Source organism: Chiloscyllium punctatum, chromosome 7 (genome assembly GCF_047496795.1).
Source record: "Chiloscyllium punctatum isolate Juve2018m chromosome 7, sChiPun1.3, whole genome shotgun sequence".
NCBI classification, from domain to species: Eukaryota; Metazoa; Chordata; class Chondrichthyes; order Orectolobiformes; family Hemiscylliidae; genus Chiloscyllium; species Chiloscyllium punctatum.
In genome coordinates, this window is record NC_092745.1 from 114,931,517 (window position 1) to 114,947,609 (window position 16,093).

The following is a 16,093-nucleotide window of genomic DNA, read 5'->3' on the forward strand; positions in this document are numbered from 1 at the left end:
CTATTTCTCAAAGCCTTTTTACAGCTATTTTAATTATCATACATTCTTATTTAATGCTAGTCAATTTTGATATTGTTTCCTCAATTGCTAAATCCAAGTTATTTATGGTTATTTTATGGAACTTTATTTGATTCTCCTCTCATTCCGATGGTCAGAAAAGATAACCAGACATCAAACTTGCTGAAATTTAGATCAACTTTCCTCCTCACATCCAACTGTTGGTGTTATTTTGCACAATGCCATTTTTTTTTTTAAAAGTGGGAGAGGATAATTGGCTCTGTAAAAGGAATCTGTAAAATATCTTTTTGAGAAAAACACCTGACAAGGCCACTGAAAGCAAACAATGCTCTAACACAAAGTGATACTGAATGAATAAATACATACCATACAATATCTAAGCAGCATCCTATCTGTTCTTAAATACTGCACGAACTGCTCAAATACATGGATTATTAATTGGTTTTAGGAAAATCCGAGCCATTTTGTGAAATGATTCACTGGGAACCATCCAGAATAACAGATTGGAAAGGAAAAATTATATTTAAATTTGCCATTTATTTTGTCAATGAGAATCAACAGTCAAATCTTATAAACTTTTCACATTTTCGACATGGTTGGAAAGGACAAAAGCCAGTTCTGAAAATAAACATATATACGTATGTTCTGAAGCTCTGAAATTAATAAAACAGAAATTATATCTGGCAAAACAGATTGCTCAACAATGGTAGCAGTACATTGTATAATTTACCTCTTCAGACTTCTTTTCTATCTGGTTTTTTTGTTGTTCCCTGATATCTTCAAACTGTTGTGACTGAACGTTCAGTTCCTCCTTAGAAATTGCTAATGCATTTTCCAAATCCTTAACCTGTGTTTATTTAACACAACAGTGAAAATGTTGCAAAATACTTGAAAACCTACAATTAAGCATTTCTGATTTGGAAATACACTAATGGTCCATAAAATGGCAACCCAATTTTAATTTAACTAATCAATGCTTTTTCCATTTGCATGCATTTACCATCCACAAAAAGTAGAATTATAATGAGTATAAAATAAAGTTTACAGACTTTGGAAGCTTCTTCATCGGTTTGATTTTGTAAGCTTTTTAACGCAGCATTATTTCTGTTATCTTGTTTCTTTATTTCCTAGAAATATATATAAACCATGTTAGAAAGAATGCTGGGTGGCATGGAATAGACAAAGCCAACATTATAGATGTGCTCAATATAATCAGAAATAGAAATAACCAAATATTGCAAAGTTCATATCAACATTTAGCTGTGCTGCCAATGTTAAATTTAATTTTGAATTTTTGTCTATTTTTTGATCAGAAACCTCAAGAGCTTCTGATTTCATGCTGTAAATGGATCAATTTACACAGTTGTGTGATTTTTCTGAGAAAATCAAAATTATTTGGTCTACTCTTTAGCTGAATTTGTCATCAGATCAAGTCATGGCAACAATTCTCCCAAGCTGCCATTTTTGTGGGGTTTGACACAAGCATAATAATTGGGAAATAATTTGAGACTTTTAGAAGTCTTTAATCTGAATCTTTAAACTAAGTTGGCATGAGTGTTGCTTTTTAATAATATGGGCAAGTATAGTTTCAGCAGCACTAATCAATGGAAATTATTTCCAGGTTTATGACCGACAGTGATTTATATGGGTATTATGACTTCGAAGAAAACTCAACTGCAAAAAGATCTTGACATAGCAGATATGGTAAAGATACTAAATGCAAAGTTTGCATCTGTATTTACTAAAGAAGTTGCCACTGAAGTCACAGTGAAAGGGGACATTAAGGAATGGGCTGAAAATTCATAAAGTAGAATTACTAGCAAATTTTAAATACAGGCTGATTTTTCTGTCATAGGACCAGATGGCATACATTCAAGGATGCTGAGGAAAGCAAGGACCAAAACTGCAGACAGTGTCTTTCTTCTTCCAATCCTCCTTAGTTAGTGTCTAGTATCAGAGGACTAGAAAATTGCAAATATTGCATCTTTGCTCAAAAAAACAGTACGACATTAAACCCAGCAACTACACGCCAATCAGCTCAATCTCAGCAGCAGGAAAGCTTTGACAAATGACGATCTTGAGACAAAACTAACATTATCTTGGTTAAGTATGGATTAATTAAAGAATGCCTAATGGATTTGCAAAAGACAAATCATAGTTAATTAAGATTTGAAATACCGGTGTTAGACTGGGGTGTACAAAGTTAAAAATCATATAACACCAGGTTATAGTCCAACAGGTTTATTTGGAAGCACTAGCTTTTGAAGCCCTGCTCCTTCATCAGGTGGTTGAGGAGTATAAGATCATAAGGCACAGAATTTATAGCAAAAGTTTAGTGTGATGTAACTAATATTATATATTGAAAAAGACCTGGACTGTTTGTTAAGTCTCTCATCTTTTAGAATGGGCATGTTGGGTTTCAGTTCTTTCATAAGTAAAGCACAGAACTTTTTAAAAGTTACATTCTCAAGTGAACTTTAACAGTGGTTAGCACTGCTGCCTCACAGCACCAGAGACCCAGGTTCAACTCCCACCTCAGGCAATTGTCTGTGTGGAGTTTGCACATTCTCCCAGTGTCTGTGTGGGCTTCCTCCGGGTGCTCCAGTTTCCTCCCACAGTCCAAAAATGTGCAGATTAGGTGAATTGGTCATGCTAAATTGCCCGTAGTGTTAGGTGAAGGGGTAAATGTAGGGGAATGGGTCTGGGTGGGTTGCGCTTTGACGGGTCGGTGTGGACTTGTTGGGCCGAAGGGCCTGTTTCCACACTAAGTAATCTAATCTCATCAAATTGGTGTCATATTGACCCAGATAATGTATTGAAGGTGTGAGCTGCCCTGTGAGAGTCAAGGTGAGAGTGGTGCTGGAAAAGCACAGCAGGTCAGGCAGCAACCGAGGAGCAAGAAAATTGGCATTTCGGGCAAAAGCCCTTCATCAGGAATGATTGCTGATGAAAGGTTTTTGCCCAAAACATCAATGGAAAGATTCTTGGTGGTGTGGATGTGCAGAGGGATCTTGGAGCCCACGTATACTGATCCCTGAAAAGTTGCCACCCAGATTGATAGTGCTGTTAAGAAGGTATATGGTGTGTTAGGTTTTAATGGTAGAGGGATTGCGTTCCAGAGCAGTAATGTCATGCTTCAAAATGCCATTGCGGCCTCATTTGGAGTATTGTATGTAGGTCTTGTCGCCCCATTACAGGAAGGATGTGGAAGCATTGGAAAAGTTACAAAGGAGATTTACCAGGATGTTGCTTGGTCTGGAGGGAAGGTCTTATGAGGAAAGGCTGAGAGACTTGGGTCTGTTCTCATTGGAGAGAAGGCGGCTAAGAGAGGCTTTAATACAGATATACAAAGTAATCAGAGGATTAGATAGCGTGGACAGTGAGAGTCAGCTTGTATGAAGGGGGACAGCTGCAAATTGAGGAGTGATAGATCTAAGACAGATGTCAGAGGCAGGTTCTTTACTCAGAGAGTAGTAAGGGTGTGGAATGCCCTGCCTGCCAGTGTTGTTAACTCAGTCAGATTAGGGACATTTAAACAGTCCTTGGATAAGCATATGGATGATGATGGGATAGTGTCGGGGTTGGGCTTAGATTAGTTCACAGGTCAGCATAACATCGAGGGTCGAAGAGTTTGTTCTGCGCTGTGTTGTTCTATGTAAAACTACCTCATTATACATTAGCATGATCTCTGCTTGGATACACAAAATATTTCGCCAGGAAACTATCCAAACTAAAATCTATGAGTTCTTCTTTATTGCTACTTTTGCCAATTTGATTTTGCCAACATGAAGATTAAAGTCATCCATGATTAACTTATTGCCTTATTATTTTGTCCAACAGAAAGGCTGCTGTTGTGGGCCCACAGACTACTCCCACCAATATCTTCTACCCATGGTTATTTCTTACCTCCATCCATATGTTTTCTACATCTTATCCTAGATCATTTCTTCCTATCATACTTATGCCACATTGTACCAACAAAGCTACCCTTCCCTTTTGAAAAATCGCATATCACTGAAGATACAGCTCCCAAATGTTATCTCCCTGTAATCATGTCTCCATAATGGCTACACAATCATATCCATTAACATCAATCTCTGCTGTTAAATTCTTTCATTTTGTTCTAAATACCATATACATTTAAGTAAAGTGCCATTAATTTTGCCATTTTAGTAAATTTCCTCTCTTTGACCATATTTGTTGCTACTTTCTTATGTGTGCACACTCTGACCCTTCTTGTCCACTTCTGGTGGAATGCCATGATTTCTTCTTGTCCTTCAAGCCTATGATTCCCCTCTAATTAGGTTAAAGTCTCTCTTCAGCCCCAGTGAATCAATTCATAGGAACAGCTCTGCCTTCATAGCTGACCTAGAGCCTAACTCCATATGCCTGCCTTGGACCTCTCTCCTTTGACGCACTTGTTTAATTTTTTAAAAATTCTCTCGCTCACATTTAAATTTAACAACTGAATTTGCATTGACCAACATTTAATGAAGAGAGATCGAAATCTCTGCTACACTTGGCATTTAAAAGTGCTTTCTAACATCTCTCCTGAATGGCCTGGCCCTAATTAGAGTCATAGAGTCAAAGATGTACAGTGAAGCAACAGACCCTTCAGTCCAACCCATCCATGCTGACGAGATATCCTAACCTAATCTAGTCCCATTTGTCAGCACTTGGCCCATATTCCTCTTATTTCTATTCATATACCCATCCAGATGCTGTTTAAATGTTGTAATTGTACTAGCTTCCACCACTTCCTCTGGTAGTTCATTCCATACATGCACCACCATCTGCATGAAAAAGTTGCCCCTTAAGGTCCCTTTTATATCTTTCTCCTCTCACCATAAACCTATGCCCTCTCGTTCATGACTCCCCCACCCCAGGGAAAAAACCTTGTTATTTATCCTCTCCATGCCCCTCATGATTTCATAAATCTCTATAAGGTCACCCCTCAGCCTCTGACACTCCAGAGAAAACAGCCCAACCTATTCAGCTTCTTCCTGTATCTCAAATCCTTCAACTCTGGCATCATCCTTGTCAATCTTTTCTGAACCCTTTCAAGTTTCACAACATCCTTCGATAGGAGGGAGCCCAGAATTGCAAACAATATTCCATAAGTGGCCTAACCAAAATCCTGTACAGATGCAGCATGACCTCCCAACTCTTATACTCAATACTCTGACCAATAAAAGAAAGCATACCAAACTCCTCCTTCACATATTTTCTACCTGTGATGCCACTTTCAAGGAACTATGAATCTGCACTCTAAGGCCTCTTTGTTCAGCAATACTCCCTAGGACCTTACCATTAAGTGTATAAGTCCTACTCTGACTTGCCTTTTGAAAATACAGCATCTCACATTTATTCTAAACTAAACTCTGTCTGCCACTCCTCACCCCATTGACCCATCTGATCAAGATCCCATTGTAATCAGAGGTAACCTTCTTCACTGTCCACTAGATCTCCAATTTTGGTGTCACCTGCAAACGTATTAACTATACGTCCGATGTTGACATCCAAATCACTCACATAAATGAAGAAAATCAATGGACCCAGCACCAATCCCTGTGGCACATCACTGGTCACAGGCCTCCAGTCTGAAAGGCAACCCTCCTCCACCACCCTGTCTTCTACCTTTGAGCCAGTTCTGTATCCATATGGTTAGTTCTCCCTGTATTCCATGAGCTCTAACCTTGCTAACCAGTCTACCATGAGGAACATTGTCAAAAGCCTTACTATCCCTATACAATCCTTGCCTTTCCAAATACATGTACATCCTACCCCTCAGGATTCCCTCCAACAACTTGCCCGCCACCAATGTAAGACTCACTGGTCTATAGTTCCCGGGCTGGTCCTTACCACCTTTCTTAAATAGTGGCACCACGTTAACCAACCTCCAGTCTTCCAGCATCTCATCTGTGACTATTGAAGATACAAATATCTCAGCAAGGGGCCCAGAAATCACTTCCCTATCTTCCCACAGAGTTCTAGGGTACACCTGATCAGGTTCTGGGATTTGTTCACCTTCATGCATTTCAAGACATCCAGCACCACCCCCTCTGTAATGTGGACATTTTTCAAGATGTCACCATCTATTTTCCCACAGTCTACGTCTTCAACGTCCTCTCTACAGTAAACACCGAAACAAAATACTCGTTTAGTATCTTCCCCATCTCCAGTGGTTCCACACATATGCTGCCTTGCTGATCATTGAGGGACCCTATTCTGTCCCTAGTTACCCTTTTGTCCTTAATGCATTTATAGAATCCCTTTGAATTCTCCTTAACCCTAGTTGCCAAAGCTCGCTCATGCCCCCTTTTTGCCCTCCTGATTTCCCTCTTATACTCCTATTGCCTTTATAATCTAAGGATTCACTCTATCTCTGCTGTCTATGCCTGACATATGATTCATTCTTTTACTTAACCAAAACCTCAATTCCTCTAGTCATCCAGCTTTCCCTACACTACCAGACTTACCTTTCACTCGAACAGGAATATACTGTCTCTAGACTCACGTTATCTCATTTTTGAACGCTTCCCATTTTCCTGTCATTCCTTTACCTGCAAACATCTGCCCCTATGAACTTTTGAAAGTTCTTGCCTAATACAGTCAAAATTGGCTATTCTCCAATTTAGAACTTCAACTTTTAGATCCTTTCCCATCACTATTTTAAAATTAATAGAATTATGGTCACTGGTCCCAAAGTGCTTCCCCACTGACACCTCAGTCACCTCCCCTATTTCCCAAGAGTAGATCAAGTTTTGCACCTTCTCTGGTAGGGACAGTACATACTGAAACAGAAAATTTTCTTGTACACAATTAACAAATTCCTGTCCAATTAAACTCAACACTGTGACAATTCCAGTCTATGTTTGGAAAGTTAAAATCCTCCACCATAACCACACTATTATTCTTACAGATAACTGAGAACTCCTTACAAATTTGTTTCTCAATTTCCTGCTGACTACTGGGGGGGGTGGGGGGGGGGGGGTCTACAATACAATCTCAATGAGATGATCATCTTTTTCTTATTTCTCAGTTCCACCCAAATAACTTCCCTGGGTGTAGTCCCAGGAACATCCTTTCTAAGTACAGCTATAATGCTATCCCTTATCAAAAACCCTACTCCACCATCTCTCTTGCCACCGACCCCTTTCTATCCTTCCTATAGCATTTGTATTCTCGAATATTTAGCTGCCAGTACTGTTCATCCCTGAGCCACGTCTCTATAATTGCAATAATATCCCACTCCCATGTTCTTAACCATGCCCTGAGTTAATCTGCCTTCCCTGTTCGGCATCTTGCATTGAAGTAAATGCAGTTTATCAGTCCTACCTTGTTCTCTGCTTTGTTCCTGCCTGCCCTGACTGTTTGACTCACTCTTTTTCTTAGACTATGCCTCCTTGTACTGGAATCTTCAATCAGTGGAAACAATTTACCTACTTTGTCTTTCCCTATAATTATCCTGCAGCCCTCGCTTAAATCACCCCTTAGCTATCTAAATTCTACAGAATAAAGGACTAATTTGTCTCAGGACATTGGTCCCAATACAGTTAAAGCGAAATCTGTATGAACAGAACAACTCCCTTCTATCCCAATACTAGTTCAAGTGCTTCATGAACTGGAACCAATTCGTCCTTAACCAATATTTACACCATGATAACTCCAATACTTGTTCAGAGCAAATTTGCCCATGGCCCACGTAGTAATCTTATCCTAATTACCTTGTAGTTTTCACTGTTTAGTTGAGCTCCTAACTGCTCAAAATCATTCAGCAGAACCTCATTTCTAGTCCAATCAATGGCATTTGAACCAACTTGGGCAATGACAACTGGATCCCTCCCTTCCCACTCCAAATCTGACAACTCTGGCACCAGGCAGGCATCATGGCCTTTGTTACTCGTGTTTACAGTTTTCATAGTACAAAAAGGTGCACACAGCAACTCACCAAGTTTCTTTTGGGACCATGTTCCAAACCTATGGCTTCTACCACTAAGGAGGACATGGAAATCTGTGGGAACACCAACACCTGCAAGGTCCCATCTAAGCCTTTTCAAGCGGCACCCATAATATTAAAAAAGTTCAGGATAGATTAAAAACGCTGAGTTTGTTCTCCTTAGAGAGAAAAGACCGACCTAGAGGAGATTCAAAGAGTGGCTCAAAACCATGAGGAGTCTGTATAGAGGAGACAGAAAGAAACTGTTCACATTGACGTAACAATGAAGAACCTGAGGGCACCATTTAAAATGACTGGCCAAAGAACTAATGGTGACATGAGAAACAACACTTAATAGACCTGGAATGAGGTGGAAGCAAATTCTGTTATTTGAAAGGGAATTGGACAGAATTTAAGAAAAAAAGACTACAGACAAAGAAGTGGGGTTAGCGGAGTTGCTTTTTCAGAAATGCACAGAAATGACATGCATCTCGGGATTGTTCTTTGCCTCAAACAAGTCTTTGGTTGGGAATAGGCCCGCATTTGAGAAATAGCATTTAACTGGGACAATTACACAATGCACATCTGCAGGATCAACGCTGAGTGCACTTACACTTTAAAAACAAGAAAATCTGACATCTACATTGATATCATATTTCATAACTCTGTATAAGTTTATGAACAATATTATGAAGCTGTAGCAAATAAATGTATCAGGATGCAATTATAGTACTTTCCATTGTAAAATATAACTTATTTCATCCTTGTGCAAAACTTCGTTAAGGCTTCAGAATATCTTTCAAGTTTGCTTCCTCTCAGATTAAGAGAGAGAAAATTCAATAAAAACATCAAAATACAAGACAGATTCCTAGTTTAAAACAGTTAAAACTATAGACCCAAACATACAATTCAGGATGATTTGATTGACGAATATAGAATGATATCGAGACAAATTGGGGGAGGGGAAACTGGGAATTGTACATATGTACCATGAGGCGAAAAAAAAGGTTAGATGTGAGGTGATACTTATTTTCCTCGATCTATGCAAAAAATTACAAATTGATGCGGTGAGTGTCATTTCAATGTCAACATTCCTGGCTGAGGCAGAGATCACACAATGATAGAGGGAGGTATCAAATGCGCCCATGCTCAGTGAGACCCCCAGACCTAGCTTCAATCATCGAGCAGAATTGAATAGCACTTTTGAAATTTTGTTTTTTGAGTTTACAAAGTTGGCAGGTTATCCAATCAAGCGGTTTTAAACAGTTGAACGATCCTACAGTGTAGCTATTGAGAAACTAGAAAACAATCTTCAAGCGAATGCTAGCTCATTGAGTAGTAAAATCAGGAAGTACATTTTCAAACACAAAGGGTAGAAAAAGTCAAGAACTTACTCACGCTAATAGTTTTATTGAGGGGACCTATTTTCTCTTTTTTACACCTTTGTTTACACCCTATTTTACACTTCTATCTTCTCTTCACTATCATTAATGACCCCTTTGTCTTTGGCACTGAGTACCTTCATAACCTGCACCATCTTCAACTCCATTCCCTGTCTACAGGGTGAAAAACACAATTTTCCCAACTTGTTTCCATTCTGAAGAAGTGCCTGAAGAATTACACCAGACTCAAAACATTAACTCTGTTCCCTCTCCACAAATGCTACCAGATCTGCTTAGTTACTCCAGAATTCTATGTTTCATTTCCAGCATCCTCAGTACTTTACTTTTATTACCAAAGAAGTGTCACATTGGTCTCCAAGAGTTTATTCTGTTTCTCTCTACAGAGATACTGCCATACTGAGTTCTCCAGCACTTCAGTAAAAATTAATCACCTGATGAAGGAGCGGCACTCCAAAAGCTAGTGTGCTTCCAATTAAACCTATTGGACTATAACCTGTTGTGTGACTTTTAACTTTGTAAAAATTAAGGTCTCCTTTCTCTTGGCTTAACATATTGGTGCTGGATTTGTTGTTTGGTTGTTACACTTTACTGCATGTCATTGGTTTTCTATCAAGGAAATCCTTGTGGGTATGGATGTTTAAAGGCATTATTCAGAACTTTTGTAATACATAACCATGAGTGAAGGAAAGTCCAAATCAAACAAACAAAAATCAAGTCATACTTGCCAAAAGTTCAGCTTGACATAATATCATTACATTTTAAGTACATTAAAAACCCTGACATATGCTAAATCTTTTTCCAAAATTAATCTTTGTGAAATCCCTAACTGAATGAAACCATTAAAATGAGAATGATTAAAATTTTAGTTTTACAGCTTACCTCTCTGGCTTCCTCAAGGAGGAATTCCAATGATTCAATTCTGCTTTGCTTGGCACTGATCTCTTCCTGTACATTTGATATTGTTTGCTTCTGTTTTTTCAACTGTTGCTCTTTGTCTTCCAGTTGACTTTGAAGCTTAACAAGGAAACAACTGAATTTGTAATGTGCCTTTCATGATATCCCAAAGTCTTCAGAGAATTGTGTCAAAAGATAGCTAAACATCATTTTCTCCACCTGGACTCATTATCAGAGACCTCCAACGAACACACACGAACACGAACACAAACACATCTATTTTAACAGTTTGAAGTGAAGTGCATTGTATACTTGGAGTAACATTTTTGTGCAGTTATAATAAATCTTTTTTTTTGACCATTTATGTCAATGCCTGTAAGGTTTATTTGGACAAAGTTAAGAACAGGGTTAAGCATCAGCTATTGATCCTATAATGGTTTGTCCAATTTACATTATTATAGAGCCCTAACAACAGCAGCATTTTTCACAGAAAATTTTCATTTTTCCCCTCAGCATTTCAGTACTTGCCAATGTTATCATATGCTTCTTTGATTTTTAAAAAATACATTCATAGGTTTAGTGTGTCACTGTCTAGGCCAGCATTTATTGTTATCTCTTATTGCCCAGAGGGCAGTTAAGAGTCAATCACATTGCTGTGGGTCTGGAGTCAGATGTAGTCCAGACCAGGTAAGGTTGGAAGGTTCCTTCCCTGAAGAACATTAGCAAACCAGATGGTTTTCCAACAATCGGCATGGTTAACATCAGACTCCCAATTCAAGATTTTTATGGAATTTAAATTCCATCATCTGATAGTAGCAGGATTCAAACCTGGATCCTCAGAACGTTACCCGGTTCTCTGGATTGATAGTCCAGCGATAATAGCGCTAGGCCATCACCACCTTCAATTCTACAGATCTGCATATTGGGTGAGAACACATGAAGGAAGCCACAGAAAAGACCTTTAAACTAACTTTTCAAAAAATTCCCAAATCCAGGCTATTGCTCACAACTCCTCGGAGGGGCCACAAACCATGACTATGAAGTTGGCCTGACTGCACAAAAATGGCAGGGAGTTATGCCCACAATGAAGCCAAATGGGTTAGGAGTGCTCACTACCTGCACCTTGACACTGTGCAGGAATCTTAAAATCAGGTCCTGCCCACATTTTTAAATGACTCCAAACACCAAATTTTGACACTACCTTATCCTGGTCCAGATATCTTTGGTGCAGCAGCCAGAAATGGAAGAATACAAGAGCACCAACATGTGCATAAAATCCAGAGAAAAGATGTTTAAGAAGGATGGAGAGTCAGTGAGGATGTAGATTCAACAAGGTTTGTGAATAAGAGATTGGAGCAATGGTTGGCTTCATGCGAGATGCAGAATAAAATATTTAGGCATAAAAGATTCTAAAATTATTTATTTCTGAAATTTCCATGGCAATTATTCTAGGAAAGATTGCTAACCTGCAAGGGAGTCAAGTATGAATATGGAAAAGTTCTTTAATGTTGGACAAACGTAAGGAACAGGTAAAATGTTTGTTAAATATTTCACAATTTGTTCACAAGTTCAACATTTTAATGACTGTAAGCAACTTTAATAAGAATGATTTTATATATATATGCATTTTAAAGCAAAACAAAGTAAATTACAGTCTCATGGGCTCATAAAAGAAAGATGCTGGGACCAATCTGATGAGTTTAAGCTTACATATTTTTGTACAGTTGAGGAAATGGGATCAAATGGCAGGTCATTTCAATCAAATGAGCACAGGGCCTTGATATAATAGAAGTACAAGATAAAATTAATCTAAAAGGAAGAATAATAACTGCCCTGATCATTCCAAGTAACCATGAAGTGGAGGTGCTGGTGTTGGATTGGGTTAGACAAGATCAAAAATCACACGACACCAGGTTCTAGTTCGACAGGTTTATTTGAAAACACCTGAAGGAGCAAAGCTCCAAAAGCTTGTGTTTTCAAATAAATCTGTTGGATTATAACCTGGTGTTATGATTTTTGACCTCATCACAAGAGGCAACAATTAGCAACTGTGACTGTTCTGCAGTGTCAGTGTGGATAAAGGCAAGAACTATTGCAGAAAAGTTGACCTTTGACATTTTCAATGGAGGCCCGTCTCACACTACAAGCTCCATAGATAGTCTGCTCTCAAATCTTGGTCACAGCAGATCAAAAATAAAGGAGTTTAGCAGCATAGATAGTTGAGGAACAATGGCAGATGTTTCAGAAAATAAATCATGACTCACAGCAAAAACATATCCCAGTGAGAAGGAAGGATTCCCAGGAGAGGGATAAGCCAACTTTGGTTAAATAGAAAAGTTAAAGACAGCATCAAATTGGAAGAGAAAATAAAGAACACAGTGTGTAAAGATTGGTGGTAAGCCAGAGGTTTGGAAAGGTTTAAAAACCAACAAAAGATGCCCAAAAAAACTGAAAAGAGAAAAAAATAAACCTTGAGGGTAATCTTGCATGTATTTCAAGTCAGACAATAAGCGCTTCTTTAAATTCTCAAGAGAAGCCAAAGTAAACATAGTCCCATTAGAAAATAAGGCTGGGAGGGTAATAATGGAGCAACTGGAAATAACAGGAGTTGAAAGCATTAATAATATCCCAAACTATTAAACATTCAAGATGCAAAGGAGGAGAGGAAATAAATACAATAAGTTTTTCAAAAGTTAGAACCCTTACAGAGTTTTCAGTATTTTTATTTTACTTGGTTATTAATTTTGGTTTGGAGTTGTGAAGCATGAACAGAAAAAGACCTTTGGACTGTGAGCAGTCTTTTGAGTTCAAAAAAGGATAAACAAGCTGATGTGTTTTTGTGAGGCCAGGCACAAAAGTTAATTGCAGGTTGGATCTTGATCAAAGTGCTCCATAGACACTTCAATTCCAAGGAAAGCAGTTTATTTAACCAGAAAGCAGATGTCCATTAATGAGGTCAGTACCTGAGAAATGGTGCCAGCAAGTCTGGAAGAGAACATGATGATCAAACAGGAGAGGCTGGAGAGTTTGAAATGGTTCTAGATTACGTTTCTGAGAAGGAAGAGTTGGTTGTTTATGCCATCATACAGGAAGTTCGAAGAATAGAAACTATGACTGTTGCTGAAACTTCCTCAGCATGAACTGAAAAGGTGGACTGATGTCTTCAGAAAATCAACCAAGAAACAATCACACATATGACTCTGAAACAATACAGTGGGAGAACTGCTTAAGTCATCTGGTCAGTTTTGTTATTTTGTTTTGTTTATCCCATAACTATCTTTGTTTGTTTGTCCTGTGTGTGAATTGGGCTGAAAACAAAGGTTACTGAGTTTAATTATAGATATCAATTAGATTATTTTGTGGTTTAATTTTGCTCTCCTAAAGTTACTATATTATTGATAAATAGTTAAGTAATTTGCTTAAGCTACAAACCCAGTGTCTAAAATTGACAATCCAGATAGTCTGGGATTGGTTATTCAAAAAGTGTGGTTAGGAACTATGGGGGGTCAATTTGGGCATCTTTGAAAGTTTTAATTTTACTCTGTTATGAACATAGAGGAGGGAAGGTAAGTTTGATTTGGCTGTCTGTCTCCACGCTGTAATACTACAGAAGAAGTGCTAGAGAAACTAATATGGTTAAACACTGATAGGTCCCCTGGACCTGATGAGATGCATCCTAGGATAGTAAAAGAACTAGCTACAGATATAGTATATGCATGGTTTGTAATCTTTCAAGAAGTCCTTGATTTTGGAAAAGTCCCACAGCATTAGAAAACACCCAATATAACACCTATATTTAAAAAGGGAGGGGAACAAAGAACAGGCCATAAGCTTAATGTCTCTTAGTGGGACAATGTCAATGTTAAAGTCTACTGGAATGAGGAAAGTGAAAACAATATAGCCAAGTTGTAGATGATACAAAAACAAGTGAGAAGGGAGTGGTGAGAATAATACAAAGAATCTGCAGAGAGACAAAGTGGGCAAAAACTTGCCAGATGAAATATAATGTGAGAAAATGTGAGGTCATGCATTTTAGCAAGAAGAATAGGGGAGCTGAACTAAATGTTATTTAAATGGAAAAGGACTGCAGAAAGTTAAGGAACAGAAGGATTTAGAAGTCCTCTTCCATGAATCACAAAAAAACTGGCATTCAAGTTCAAGTTCATCAGGTAATATGGAAGGCAAATGGAATGTCTGACCTTCATTTCAAAACAAACAGTGAGGAAGTTTTGCTTAAACTATACAAGGTACCCTTCAGGCCACAGCTGGAATACTATGAACAGTCCCGAGCCCCTTATCTAAGCAAAGATATACTAAAGTGAACAATCCAGAGGAGGTTCACCGGGCAAAGACCAGGTATGGAAGGACTACCTTATGAGGAGAGGTTGTGTAGGTTAGGCCTGTACTTGTTGGTAGATAGAAGAATGAAAGGCAACCTTATAGAAATACACAAAACTCTCAGAGGACCTGATAGGGTAGATGTGGAAAGGTTGTCTTCCCCTTGTGGGAATGCCTTAAACCAGATGGCATAATCTCAGAATTATAGGTTGCACATTGAAGACAGAGATGAAGAGGAATTCTTCTCTCGAGGGGTATGTATTTGTGGAATTCTGTACACAGAGAATTGTTGAGGCTAGGTCATGAAGTACATTCAAGACTGAGATAAACTGATTTGCAATCAGTAAGGGAATCAAGGGTTATGGGGAAGAGGCAGGGAAGTGGATTGAGGATTATCATATTAACCAGTATCTCACTGAATAGTAGATTGGCTGAATGGCCTAATTCTGCTAAAACATCTTATGGTCGAATAGTATCTTGAGAAACAGCAAAAGCTCTTCTATCACACAGATCTTAACATCATCACTGCAATAACGAAAGGAAGCATAGACGAACTAACATTTGATATCCTGCCAAATTGCACTGTTGCCTCAAAGAGACAGAATTAAATTGGAATCACTGGTGGATTATGCAAAACATATTATCCCAGCAAAGTACAAGTGAAGCTAGTACCAATTTTCAGGAGCACAATCACACTTTCTAAAATATAACATCCTTTAATTCATTGTAGATCAGGTATCAGCCTATGAGCTAGGCACTGTAAAACATGCTCAAACTATATAAAAATGCATATAGTTATACATTTCTAACATTCACACAAAGAAATTTTAGCTTTTCCAACTAAAGGAAAGAAGTTTAAAGGCATTTTTGAGCAAATAAATAAGCAAAGTGAACGTGGTTTATTTGGAGAGGCCACATTTGATGGACAATTATGGGATGGCACACTTATGTATTCCTGACACATTTAACTGGATTGGTTTGCAAAGCAGAACACTTGTCTCTTGAAAGAAACCAAGCTGGAAGTAATAATACAGAATCTATTCAAGAAAACAATAGTAACACTGTTAGCCATTAACTCATTTAGTAGCAAATTATCAGACTTCTTCAATGACAGAAACAACAGCTCCAAATTATCTGACTTTCCAACGTCAAAGAAACGAGAAATCAGCATATCATTTTCTGATTAAATTAGCATGTTGACGTTTTCACAAAACTCAAGTATTTAACAAATTCAATTTTTCTCTAATTTTACATTTTTGGGCATGTCAATAATTTTTATCATTACTGTTACAATCAGATTCACCAAGAAAGGTAACAATGTGAGAAACAGAAAAGTGTACAGTTAAAAGACTGCCAATGTGTTTCAGTTAAATCAGCTTCTATGAAATCAAGGTCAGAAATCTTAGCCTGTAACTACAAAACAAGGTAATTTGAAATCATACAAATCTTTCTAAGATATTAAAAACAGCACTCCTTTAATGAGTACAGCCCATTCTGCTTT

The 16,093-nt window shown here is 38.1% G+C and overlaps 1 protein-coding gene across 15 annotated transcripts in view; it reads right to left on the minus strand.

Annotated features, from left to right (window-relative positions):
* Positions 1-16,093, minus strand: part of ccdc18 (coiled-coil domain containing 18) — a 181,630-nt gene that overhangs the window by 75,268 nt on the left and 90,269 nt on the right. For all 15 annotated transcript variants that reach the window (XR_011961186.1, XM_072574660.1, XM_072574662.1 and 12 more), the window contains 3 exons: positions 10,240-10,374; positions 1,068-1,145; positions 749-865 (listed from right to left, as the gene is read on the minus strand). Coding sequence is in view for 14 of the 15 variants with exons in the window: in XM_072574660.1 (XP_072430761.1) it covers positions 749-865; positions 1,068-1,145; positions 10,240-10,374 (330 nt within the window). In the remaining variant the exon portion in view is untranslated. The remainder of the gene's footprint in view (positions 1-748; positions 866-1,067; positions 1,146-10,239; positions 10,375-16,093) is intronic.